The 13,734-nt window shown below is 39.5% G+C and overlaps 1 protein-coding gene and 1 long non-coding RNA gene across 4 annotated transcripts in view; one reads left to right on the top strand and one right to left on the bottom strand.

Moving 5' to 3' along the window:
- LOC110478589 (uncharacterized) overlaps nucleotides 1-9,746 on the top strand; it is a 33,290-nt gene extending 23,544 nt beyond the window's left edge. For all 3 annotated transcript variants that reach the window (XR_014952644.1, XR_014952646.1, XR_014952645.1), the window contains exon 4: nucleotides 9,119-9,746. This is a non-coding gene — a long non-coding RNA (uncharacterized LOC110478589). The remainder of the gene's footprint in view (nucleotides 1-9,118) is intronic.
- Nucleotides 109-13,568, bottom strand: LOC146763244 (protein ERGIC-53-like). The gene is made up of 13 exons (XM_085571244.1): nucleotides 13,363-13,568; nucleotides 12,395-12,549; nucleotides 12,204-12,311; nucleotides 11,684-11,745; nucleotides 10,857-10,956; nucleotides 9,523-9,646; nucleotides 9,105-9,163; nucleotides 8,388-8,520; nucleotides 7,444-7,637; nucleotides 7,267-7,337; nucleotides 4,961-5,111; nucleotides 4,148-4,269; nucleotides 109-3,001 (listed from the first exon to the last, which is right to left on the bottom strand). The coding sequence occupies exons 1-13, from the start codon at nucleotides 13,544-13,546 to the stop codon at nucleotides 2,965-2,967; spliced, it is 1,500 nt and encodes a 499-aa protein (XP_085427370.1). The 5' UTR covers nucleotides 13,547-13,568; the 3' UTR covers nucleotides 109-2,964.
- Nucleotides 13,569-13,734: the final 166 nt, after the last annotated feature.

The raw sequence follows: 13,734 nt of genomic DNA on the forward strand, positions 1-13,734 counted from the left end.
AACTGAACCCAGATCTGTAAGTGTTCTGACTCTGAAGTGAGGGTAAAGAATGCTTCAAATGCACTTGCTTAGATTTCATGGACATGTACCAAATGAAAAGAAAAAGGCTTACTAAAAATATGCACCTTTATTCAAATAAGGTTATCTCTGAACTCCAAGTATCAATTTACATCAGTCAGAAACAAACATGAAACTGTCAGCTGTTTGAATTTAAACGAATAATTAAAAAAAAAAAACAGTAGACATTTTTTGGTGTTACAGTTATTGATCCATTGAGAAAGGTCAGATTTTCTTCCCACAGAAGTTACAAACCAGAGCAATTAATTTACACACCATAAACCAGGTCATTTACAAACCGTATTGTGCATTTGACTTGTGAAAGATTCAGGGGTGACCATATGTTTACTAAACCCCCACCCCATCCCATAATCTCATCATTGCCAAATATTTACACTTATTATCCACAATTCATATATAACTTTTCTCCCTAATATTGTCCAACTGCATTCCGTGTCTTTTCCTCCTAGCTGTGAAATCTTACTGGGTAAGAATCAAACACACTGTTACTGCTGAAAGACACCTAGAAGGAGGTACATTGACTAAAAAATATTCTTAGAATCCTAATTCGTTGCTATCACTTCAAGAACGCACAGCACTAAATTTGAGCTGGGCAATTGGGAATTTTCTTTTATCTAGTGAGTTATGAAAGCTCCAAGGGGAGACAACTGTGAAATGAATCATAAAGCAAAGTTACCAGTGTTGTGGTGTTCCGTATTAGACCTTCTGTTCCCTACCACAGAAGATTTCTCATTCCATGTGCAAGACACGTGTGATCCAGCAGCCTCCACCTAAAGGGAAAACTGTAGGCTTCAAGTTTCCTTCTAGACATCACCCCTAACCTGCTCTTCTTTCTAACCAAACAGAAGTATGGGCTGCTCCAGTGTTAAATCAAAGGAACAGGTGGATTTTGTTACTTCACAGTAACAAAAATCCAGGCTCATTCCAATGGACACATCAGAACTGCTCCTCATTCTGCCAGATATGTATCAAAATACTTTCTGCATAAGAGGTTTTGCAAAGCCTGCTGTGAGAGGAGTTCTGTTTGGATGTTGCACTGATGCAAGAAGGTCTGCAACTGAAAGGAAACACCACTGTACAGTTTCAGAACCATTTAAGAAAATATATTAAGTTTCATTACAAGAGTCCGGGTTGTAATAGCTTAGACTCAAGGCACCTGGAAATATTTGCTGGTGTTGAAAGAACTGAAGAGATAAATTTCAGTGGGTTATTCTGCTTTATCTGAAAAGTTGTTTATTCACTGATTAGCCTGAGGCAGTGGTGTCTCTCATTAGTACAGCAAAATCTGCTCAAATTTAGAAATTAATCTATAAAGCTACACCACTTGGAGTATCCTCCATACTGCAGATGTGTTAATTGGTGTGTAGCCAGTGTCATTTTCTTAGTATAGCACAGACATTCACTTTTTGGACACTGTACTTAAAGTAACAAAATATGTTGCATAGATTTATCATTTCTCCAAACTGACAGGCACAATACTTTAGTGTTCTTCATTACAGTGAATTTGGCAGCACGTGTTACACTCCAAGGGAGCAGACTGCAGAAATGCAGTAAGAGTAGTCATATTACAGATCATTTTTGCAGATTCAGACAAACAAATTAACAGTTTTAAGTGAAATATCCTGATGCATTTGTGTATTTTATAAAATTTAGGAAACCACAGAAATACTTTTTCTAATTCTACATATAACTCAAGGACAAAGTTACCACAGATATGTAAACAACGTAAAATTAATTAATTTCACATTCCTAAGTTGGGCCTTCTGCGTTCTTTCTTTCCTGAAGCAAATGTTCACTTGATAAGCAGTATCAAAATCACATGTCCAGTCTTATGCTTTTGATATCCAAACAGCAATTGACACAAAATACTGGTTCTACAGATTAACAAACATGTCTGAAGCAAGTTTGTGAAGAAATGGGTTAACACTCAATAGCTGCAGTTTACAATACTCCCCATGTCAAGATTTAAACCAAAGCATCTGTACTTAATACATGAAAGACACAAGACAGCTTTAGAAAAGTAAAGACAAATTCACACACTAAATATATCCTTGATACAATCAGTTTGGAAGATGGATAAAGCAATCACATTTGCTGGGAAAGTTACACAAATCTCCCCCAAAAATTACAGACAGACTTGAAACCATGAAAAAAGAAATCAGCCCCACAACATACTTGAAGAAACTATCACATTTTTTCTCACTGCCCAAAATCAAACTGTAAAACAGGGAGAGAAGCCTTTCTTTGCATGGTCTGTATAATTGGTTTTTTTACATCAAGTATCAAGAGTCAGGGTCTTAAAGGCCTGTCTTTGTGTCCACATATTAAAAAGTGTTTAAATAAGAATTAACTAAAATATTTTTATACTGTTAAATCCAAGCGGTAATCAAAGAAAATGTTTATAATAAGTTTTTACCCACAAAAAAAACCCCCAAACCCCACAGAAGAATGGTTCTTTGAGGTCAGGGATTTTTTTTACCTTCTTTTTATTTTTTTTTTTTTTAAACTGCTATGTCAGGACACACAGTAGCAAGTTTTCTGCACAAATCATCCATCTGCAATTCACACTCAGAACAAAAACCAAGCCTGGGTGTTTCAACTCCTCCTCTGGAATCTTAACAAAAGCAGAGGAATGGGGAGTTTGCCTTTCAGTATTTATGAAAAAGTCAGCTGAAAACACAGACAGGGTGCACTGTCTTATCCCATTCGGCATCTGCTCCCTGTTTTTAGCATCAACACTTTAAATGGGAACTTACTTTATTCAACAAAATTAAATAATTTATAATAGTAAAGTATATCCAACACTAAAATTTCCCTCATTTACAGAAGTGTAGAATTTTCTGTGCATACAGACTGCTGTTATGTACACACAAACAGAACAGGTCATCAAAAGAACTTTTTGGCTGCTGCTTCTTGTTGGCTCCTGAAAGAAAAGGCAGAAAATAATTCTTCAAGTATTTCTAATTTGAAACTAGCTGTTTTAAATTTTCATTTATTTGAGGATTAGAAGATTCCATTCCTTATCAACAGGGACTTAGAGAAAATATGAACCATAGCACAAAACCAGAATATATTTTTTCTATTAAAAAAGACACAGGTAGCATCACTGTAGTTCCAATTTTGCATTAGACACAAAAGGAACAAAAAACAAAACAAACAACTCCACATGAACCAACAAACAAAAAATTTTAAAATACTCTTGAACATTTTCTGAAGCTTCTCAGTATCTCATTTGCCTAAATATCACCTGAGAAAAGGAAACCCATGCAACTAAGCAGGGAAAGAATTGAATTTAAGTGGGATTTCCTTTTCCCTCTGGCACAGATCATTAATTTTCTTAGTGGATACAGACACCGGATCAACCACATCCAGGTGCTGGAATTACAAACACATCACAAAGAACTGGAGGGGACCAGCTCCTTGTTTGTCTTGGAAATCATTGTTCCAGTTCATGGCAAAAAAAGACTACCACGCATGGAGGTTGTCCTTTTCACCAATGCAAACAGAATTTCAACATTATGACATCACAAGGAGGGGGAAAAGAAGAGAAAGACCATCCCAATAAGCTTAGAAAGAAAAAATAAAAGGAAATTAAAATAAAAAGAAAAATAGAGGAGGAAAAAGGAGGAGGAAAATGGAGGAGGAAAAAGAGAAAGAAAAATAGAAAGAAAAAAAAAGAGAAAAAAAAAAGAGAAAGAGATAAGGACACAACAGTCAAGTTGAACCAGATCAAGTTCCCACTTGATACACGGTGGGTGAACGGGGGTAGAATAAACCAAACTTCATTATGATAATTCAACATTTCCAGTGGGTTCTGAAACAGTGGTAAATTTTGCTTTCGTAGAGGTTTTGAAGACCTGACCAGTTTAAATCCCAAGTGACCCTATCTGAATTCAGTGTGGACCCCGTTTGGAGCAGAAGATTGAACTGGAGACTTCCCAAGGTCTCTTCCAATCTGAATGATTGCTTGTTTTAATAAGATTAACACAATTATACCATTCCAATGACATTATCAGTCAGCAGTTCTAAAACTATTTGCCCTGCTATCTTTGAGCTACACAAGACTTACCTATACATTACATAACCAATGAATAACACAGTTTGCACTGCCACAAATATGAAGAAATGCACTGTAGATAAGCAGGATGGAAACGGTGGCAACTCTGGACACTTTTGTTTCTCAGTGGATGGCTAAAAACCAAGAAAAGAGCAAACAAGACATCCCATCAAAAGACTTACAAAACAAGGGCTTTGTAATGTGACGTAAAAATCAGAGAAGATGGAAAGAAATAACAGTACTCTGAAAAAATAATCTTACTCCTCATCTCACTCTCCCCTTCCACCTTTACATTTCTCAGACGAATTGCCTGATGTTAAATTGAGCTTTACGTGGGAAACAATACATAAATATGGTAAATTAATCAAGGACCTTCTACAGATCATAAGCTACATCAGCTTAACTGCTACCTAGGCTACACTAAGGTACTCCTGAATGTGAACACAGTCATTTCTTCTGCATTAAGAAGCCTTAAGCAGAGCCTGCCTGAGTTTTCCCTGATTAAAGCTCTCCCTTGTGTGCAGAAGCACCACAGAATCTCCTCTGTATAGAGCTGTTAAGTAGGGGGAAAAACACCAAAAAAAAAGCACCTAAAAAATCTAATTGCTTGACCTTGTTTCCACAGGAAATTAGACTAAAAATCATGCTCTTTGTGCAAAACTTCTCATCAAGACCCAGATCATGCAGTTAGGTCACAGCAGCATAGTTTTACCGAAGCAGCTTAATGAAGGATTAATTGCTCCCTAAATTGCATGCTGGAGCAGTTGCATTGCTTTTCACTAACAGCCAAAGAAAGCCGCGTTACACTCCCAGCACATAAATTACCGTGTTGCGTTGCACTAAATTCTCTATGTCCCTTTTCACTATGTGAAGGTGTTCTTTGATGTCATTGAAGTGCTGTGTTGTTTCATAGACTCCCGCAGAGCCAGGGTGTTGAGCCCCACTGATGGATCTCAGAGCATCAGTCACAGAACTTCTGAAACAAGACAAATAACAAACAAGCTTTCAACACACACCAGCTTTTCTACAAATAGCAGTTATTCTGGACAGCTTTTAGCTCATTAGAATTAGGCTGAAATACACAGTTGCACCAAAAGGCAGCAAATTTTACTAGCTTTCAAGAATACCTCTCAAGAAATAACCATTTAGTCAAACCGCAATTTTAAAAAATAGTTAATTGTGCAGACAGTTGCCATTTGTAGAGTGCCTCATCTCTCAGTCACACTGAGAACAAGAACTAGCAAATATTTTGTTGCTAGACATTTGCTTTGGCTGCCTGACTGCTGAGGGCTATAGAACAAGAGTTCTGCCTGAGGCGCTGGCCAAGGATTTAGGATCAGCAGAGTTTAATGCAATCTTTAAAGAAACCCAGAAGCTGTTTGAAAAATAAATAAATAAATAAATAAAGTCATGTAAGAAATAAAAACAAGGAAGAGGCTTTAGGGATAAGAAAAGATTTAGATACATCCTTGTTTTATGATTACCGTTTATGTGAGGAACTCAATTCCCATTTGCATTGTCAAAATACTTAATATTGTCTTATTGTGAATTCATTTTCCTGCTACAACAAATGAAATTAAATCCAGAAAAAGTTAAGGTTTCATAACTAATTTGGTTTGAGGTAAACCAGTCAATGAGAGAAAAAAACCTTAAACTCTAATCAATGTTTATATCATTTTCCCCTACTGTGCTGTTTCTTTTGAGTTGCAAAGAGGATTATTCTACAGCTAAGATATTTATCATGTGAATGATAATCTCTTCATTATTAACAGAATAGACAATCAAAATGTATGCCTTTGAATTTCTTTTTAATTTACTTAAAACTTTCCATTTGGTCCAGATGGAAGCATACTTCGGTGTTTGCATGGAGCACTCCTAACTCTCTGTAGAGTGGTCAGCAAATTTTCATTTACCTGGACTTGCAATTAGTGTTATAATAATATATTTTAGAAGTAGATTTCTCACTGGAAGGTTTTATCTTAAATAACCTGTCATGCCCACTGCCTAATAATCACTGATGGTAATTCTGTCTTTTCACACACCTCACGGTGTTACAACACAAGTGGGACTCGCACTTGGTTCTTCTCCCTCCTAACAGAGACATCTTTACATAATGAACAGAAATCTGCACACTCACCTTCGTCCAAACTGATCGAGACTTTGTTAAAAGCAAAATAACTTCCCTTAATAGACATGGGCTGTATCAAGTTGAATTTGTATTGACTTTTGCATTAATAACACCCTGCTGACAGTTTATATTGTAGAGACATGCAGGATTCTTCTGTAATCAGGTGATTAAGAAATCCACAATCTTGCCAAGAAAATTACTTGGCCCCTAAGTCCTTTTCCTGCGGGATGACAAGCGATGCAGAGAGGGGCCATTTATTTCTCTGTCTAAATAAAGCATTTCTTTAATCTAAGAAAAGTATTAAGATGATGTTACGCAAACTGTGAGCTGGTAAGTAGTCACTAAAAGGGCAGACTGCCAATGTTAACATGAAAATCTAATTTGCTTGCAAGGTATAAAGATTTGTCAAGAATATTAACATAAAAGCTTCTGTGGAAGAACAAGTGCAAAAATGGAAGCACTCTAATCTTCATTCTACAAAAAACTGACCTACTTAGATAAATCACAGGAGCTGCCCTTAAACTGATATGGTGGGAAGCACAACTGAAGGAATTGTTTTTCTCCTTTTTTTTTATTATAAGATAAGTAATGTTTTAGCTGCTACAAATGGAGGGCTAAACCAGCTTAAAGCCATTCCTGATTAAGACAGCAACAGTAAAACATCTTAAAAGAAGTACTGAGACATCCCCATCAAACACAAGCATCTTCACAAATCTAATTTAGCAGTATAGCACATTAAAGATAAGGGGTTTACTTCATTGTTTTTAAAGGGGCTGAACTTACCTGTTGAATTTCATTATAAAAAAGAGACAAATTAGGGCCCTTAGCAATCCCTGGGGCATGAACTGACTTTATTACAGAAATCAAATATATGCAGGGAGTCTTCGCTAAGGAACTGACACAACATCAAGTTTGTCAGTACTGTCCTACTGAAATAATACACAGGATTTAAACAGAAATCATAACATTCAAAACATGGCCATAATATTTGGAAAATGTTTACCTTATTTCCTTTACTTGTCTAATGACCTCTTCTTGGGTTTTCACAACTGTCTCTATCTCTTGCTGGGAAACCTGCTAGGGGCAGGGGGAGGAAACAGATCAACATATCTTGGAATAAACAAATGGATCCCACTGCTGAAATCAGGCTGGGCTCTGAATCACCATGGGTTTTATTTACCTGTCCCTGCTGATCTGGAAACCCAGCTCCTCTTTTGGCAATCTCCTCTGTGACTGCAGAGACATATTTCCTCTGCTCATCCAGAATCATGTCCAGTTGTCTGTTAAGCTGTTTGATTTCCAGATGAATTCGATTCTGCCCCTCAAAGATTTGCCTCAGTTCACGATCACTCACAGTTTCAAAAGCATCATCTGCTGCTAAGAAAAAAACACAGGGGCTTTTTACCCATGTGCACATTCCTCACAAGTTGCAATGGATCATTCTTCTTGCTCCCTTAACATATGCACATCCATCTACCTTCTCCTACCCATCCCAGCATCCAAAAGACTCTGGCAAAGGCATTATTTCTTATCAAAGAAAGGCTGAACTGCATCCCAAAATGCAGATCAAAATAACCTATAGGACCTTTAGAACAGTCATCACTGTGCAATAAAGATGACAACCTGAAATTTCACATCTAGATGCCCAAAGTATATCTGTAGTCGCATACAGTAACAAATGGCTTCCATTATATTTTCAAATAATCGGGTTCTTGTCTCTCCAGCATTAGACAAGCATTAAAAAGCTTTTTACATGGTAACCACATGTTCCAATATATGCACTAGCCCACCTTTGAAAAGTTTTCTATGATGTGCAGAAACAGACCAAAAGATGTCCTTTAAATAATGAAAAAAGGCCATGCTGTCTTAATCACCACTTTAGAGAGATGCATGACCTTCTCTCCCTTCTCTTGTTCCTAATTCCCACCATGGTTCCAGTCATTTATTTTGTCCTCAATACAGGCACCACCAGGATAATTTTAGAAACAGGAGACAAATTACAGTAAATATTTTAAAATAATGTAAGTAACATTAGTGTGACTTTAGGAAGATCAGCCCTAGTTCTGAACATGCTGGAAAACAAATGTTTTCCTGGACAGTTGAAAAATAGCTCCAATAACTTGCCTGGCTGTCCTTGCACATCAGGATGTTCCCTTTGAAATTCTTCCTTCTTCTTATCCAATTCTTGCTGAAAGTGTTCAAACTCTTCTTGATACTTCTCTTTATCTTTCTGAGGGATTTCTGCATCTGGTGTTGGCTTTAAAACATTATTGGAGGGAAGGGCACATGTGAGATTTTTTCACGTTCTTCCCCACTCTTAACACAACTGACTCTCCCGTTCAGATTTCAGTTGTGAACACATGACAAAATTACTGCAACACATTCATATATTTAGCTGAAATGAAAAATCACACATCCCCATGTAGATAAAATAAAAAAATTTCCCAATAGAAAATTAAAACAAGTTTTACAAGGATAAATGCTATTTAGCAGTGCAGAATCATCCTAGAAGTAAGGAAACTTGAAAGTGAGAACAGATATTTTGCCACTTCCGAAAGAAAGTGTACTTTATAGTACTGCATGGTTTGATTTAACATAATGAGTTTTGTTGCTTCAGTGGTGCTTCCAGAATTCTGGTCTTGAGAGTACCAATGACAATATTATTGAAACATTACAGTACAAGTTTAATTTTTCTAAACCACATGGCAAATTTGGCTACATGCCAAAATTGTGAAACGGGAATGCCACATGTGACTTAAGAGGAAATACCATAATCTGGTACTGCACATACAATAATATGTACAATAAAATATTTTACTAATCATGCATAAAAATTCTTACTGTTTCCTTCCCAGGTTCAGTCAGCTGGAAGGTCAGAAATGACAGCACATCATGGTCATCTGTATTCAACAAACAAACAAACAAAAAAAACCCACCTCACAAATGTCTCTAATTCCCAAGCCAACCTTCCACTTGCAAAGGATCTTCAAAAAACAGCATCCTCACAAGTGTTTGTGCAGTGAGGAATGAGACTATATAGGGACTTTATCAGGAAAAAACAAAAATTCTTTAGCTGGAGTCAGGAAAAGTCCAAAGCATGTCAGTAATTTGGGACTGCAAGAGGGTTAATTACATCATCATGGCCAAAAATTGGTATAATGGATCAACGCTAATAGTAAAAACCCAACCATGCAACCAACCTCTCTTGCAAGCCTTGCAAGTCCCCACAGCATTTGCCATAATTTTTAATGTTTTCTACCTGCAAGTCCCCCTGTGGCTGCAGATATTCCAAAGTACCCTTGTGATGGCAACACCATATCTTCCACTTTGGCACAAAATTCATAGTCCTCTTTATCTGGAGTAAAGCCATTATTAATTAATACCTGAAAGGACAAACACTTAGGATTTTCACCACATTTTTGTTAATTGCTTTGTCACTTTGCAGTAATGGTCACAAAATACAACTTATTGGGTAACTCAGTAGCTCATAGTAGAAAACAAAACTATTTCTTTTCTGAGAGAGACATTCTACCCCAACATTTTACATAAGCATTCTATTTGCAAAAGTCCACATCCCAAGAAGGTTCTGGGCAACACAGAACTGATCTACACCAGTCATCCCTTGCAGTTCTGATTCAAAGCATAAGGAGAATCTGCAAAATGCATCCCTGGAGAAAGAGAGAACTGCTAAGTTTAGCAGCAACATCTGGGACAGAGGAGTTCCTAGAGGAGGCATCAGAGCCCAGGTGAGAACAGAGCAGCCTTGGAGGCTGAAGTTTAACTTTCATTCAAGAGTGAGAGGCAGCTTTTCCCTTTACAACACAGTACAAGGTCTGCCCTCTTCTAGGTGCAGTCATGTTTACTTTTAGAGAAACTTCTGCTACAAAATTATAACTGTGCACTGTATGGCTGCTACCTGTGAATATATGAATAGCACCTTTCCAGAAGGGATCAGATGCCAACAAACACACCCTTTGTAGCTTTCACAACTCGGCACCACATTAGTATTTTTCTCTCCTTACCTAGAAGGAATTTACAATCAGCTAATATTTAAGAAGTCTTACAGCCTCCCTTATACCAGTAGGTTTTAATCTTTAGTCTTGAAAGCCCTACTATTTTTTGGAAGTGAGAAGCCCCAAGTAGAAAATTTAAATCTACTGTTGAACAGTTTTAGTTTTTTAGCCCCATTTCAAGAACCTCTGGTTCAAAAATCAGCTATAAAACCCTCTGCAACTCTTACATCAGCTTGAGAAATACCAAACTCAGGAGCAGTTTGATCACCTATAGCTTAAACAGATCCTGACTTTGGGACATCTCTCCAGGCAAGTCAAGAGCAACGGAAGGATCTGAGCGTATCATAAATGTGTTTGCATGACTGTCTCCTAAGTCACAATGGAAAAATCAGCAATACCTGCATTCTAATGCAGCCAAAAGAACCCGTGTAACATTTAAACACAGCACCTCCTTCCACCTCTGCTACCAAGCTCCACGTTTCCAACACTGGAACGGACATATTTGTTGCAATTCTGTGAAAACCCAGTTTCATGTTTAAGAAGCTGAGAAAGACAAGTAATTCTGTTATTTCAGACTTACCATCAGTGTTTTTTGGTAGTATGTGATCTTGACTCGCACAGGATAGGGCTTGTTCCGAAAGTCCCTCTGACAGGATGCCAGTGCTTGTGTGGATCCATCGCTGTGCAAAAAGAGAGCATCAATAAAACTCTGTGTTATGATTCATCAGCTAGGACAAAAAAGTGTCTGACTCTCACTATGTAAACTCATCCCAGTTTTTCAATCTGCAAGCTTTTCCAGGCTGTTCTGTAATTGCACTGAGCTTTCTGCAGCGCTCTCCAGTACTGCATGCTGTACACAGGACACAATGCAGATGGAATGCAGCAATGGGGAAATCTGTTTTCTGAGATACATTCTAAGATACAATTTTCAGATACATTCCTGCACCCGGAAACCTAGATGGAAATAAGCTGTACTGACTGCACCAACTGAGCTAGATACCTCTCCTCTCCGAAATCCAAAAAGGTGTCCATTGTGCTGCTGATAAACAATCAGAAATCAAAATTAATCCAATTAATTTTAGTAACAGCAATTTGCTTTCAGTTAGTCACTTCTACCAATTATTAGCTGTGTGCTGAGGATCCCCATAAGCAATAGTCTGTACTGTAACTATACTCATCTGAAACCATCCATCCCAAAGGGCATTTGCCAATAAAATACCCATCCAGTTGCCAATTTCTCTGCTGTTACAGAGAAAGCAGTATTTAAACAAATAGAAGCCCTCAAATGTAAAGGATACAACGAAGTTTCATATGAAAGAAGCCTTTATAATGCTTCTCAAAAGGTTTCATGGAACATTTCATCATTCAAAAGCAAGCATTCAGTAGTAACACTGAAAATAAACTTACTTCTGATGGTCATACAGCAACTTTCCATTGTTGCCTACAACAATCACTCCGGGATTGTTTTTCTAGGGAAAGAAATGGCACACAAATTGATTAGTTTAATTTGAAGTGAAATATCAGCAACGCTTCTGAAAGCCTTCTGGTAAAATAAGTCTAAAATGTCTAAAGCAAGCCAGAGTTTTGCAGGGACAGCAAAAACACCAAAGCAGACCTACTATGTATTGTTTAAGTTTCAGGATCATTCTGGACTGGAAAATTGAGAATTGAAAACAGCAACTGTCATCCTCATCTGCTACAAAATCTTTGCTGCTGAGCTGCTCAAAGCAGATTTCTTCCAAGAAAAACAGCATCTCTGAAGACACACATAGAAATTGGTGTTTCCAGCATAAGGGAAACTTGACTTTCTATTTTATCCCTTTGAAGTGAAAGAGGGGAATAGTAAGAAAACAACATCCTAGTTTCTTCCTCAACAGACAGGAAATTAATTTGTCATCGTTGCTGCAAGAGTTTCCTCCCAACCAACCTTTCCATCATTGTCAAACGAATCAAAGAAAATTCCAACACCATTCCATTTATCAGCTGCCCCAAAAACAGGCCCGTCCAAGCCTTGCTCTTCTGTAAACCACACTGCCTATGAAGAAAGCAAAAAGTCGTAAGTCAAGATTCACTTTTAGAGCACATTTGTTTTTCTCAGCTAGGTGAAACTGCTCCTACCAATCCATCAGCTCCAATGCGGCCTCTTCCTGTAACTCGAAAGGTCACTTCCACTTCCCAATATTCAAATATTGATTTGTTTTTTGTCCACACTGAGCCCTTCTGGCTTTTCAAAGAGGTTGTTATACGGATCTGATCTGCGCTTGGAATAGCATCTAGAAAGGAAACAAGATATTCTAACTTTCTGTTTAGCAGTGTAAAAGAACAATAGGCATACATTCAGAGAGTGATTAATTTGCTTGCATTAAATAACATTGCTTTTAGGGATTATTTTATTGAAAAAGAAGGGAGAAAACTCATCTATAGACAGTTGCCTTCATGTCACTTGTATCATAATGTCAAGTAAGAAAAGGTATATTTAAGAATTAAGCAGTAGCAACTAAATTAGTCTGACAAAAACCAAAACAACAGCACAAGTCACAGCAGCGAAACTATGTGAACGTGGAAGTGTAAATGTCAGCGCCTTTCACACGGGGGGCCACTCAGGAAGGGCAACAAGCCTTTCGGAGCACGACGGAACCCTTTACCCAGAGCACACAGAAACAAACGTTGTTCAACCAAGTCCTGTTTGCCAAGGCACCCTTTGCATTTCGAGCTTTGAGACGACGCAACCCAACAGTTTGTCCGGCAACACGGCCCGGGGCGACCTGGAGCGCGGCAGCAGTGACACATCAGCACTTGCCGGCAGCGCCACGAGTCCCCTAGCCGGGGCCCGCAGCCGCCACAGCAGGAGGCCATAGGTGCCTTCGCACCGCAGGTGGGAGCCCGGGCGGGCCCGGCACTTCCTCGCCACCGCAGTATCTTTTCTGCGCCTCTGGTGCCACGTGGAGCCCGAGGGCACGGCCGGCACCCGCGGCCAGCTTCGCCTGCGGCTTCTCCCCAAGACCCCGCATCCCCCGACCGGACACTGCTGCCTCCACCTCAGGAAGGCCACTGGCCCGGGCCCGTCACCCCCGTCCGGCACTTACTGCCCGTGTGCACCCAGAAAGGCACCGTGCCATCCGCCTGCACCAGGTGCGGCCCCTTGAAGCTGTATTTGTACTCGAAGCGTCGATGCGGCGCAGCCGCCGCACCCTCCGTGGCCTGCGCACCGGAGAGCGCCGGGCGGCCGAGGGCGAGCAGGAGCACGAGCGCGGCGAGCGGCGCCGCCATCTTGGTCCAGCTGCGGGGCAATGCCCAGGGCCAGCGGGGCGGCCCCTGATTGGACGAGCGCGGGGGCGGGCGCGTGCGGGGCGGGGAGAGAGGCGGGACCAAGGTGAGGGAGGGAACCGGGCTGGGAACCGGGCTGGGAACCGGGCTGGGAACCGGGCGGGGCTGAGGGCGGGGAGCGGGGCGGACTC

Source organism: Lonchura striata, chromosome W, assembly GCF_050655825.1.
Source record: "Lonchura striata isolate lonStrDom1 chromosome W, ASM5065582v1, whole genome shotgun sequence".
In the NCBI taxonomy this organism is placed as follows: domain Eukaryota; kingdom Metazoa; phylum Chordata; class Aves; order Passeriformes; family Estrildidae; genus Lonchura; species Lonchura striata.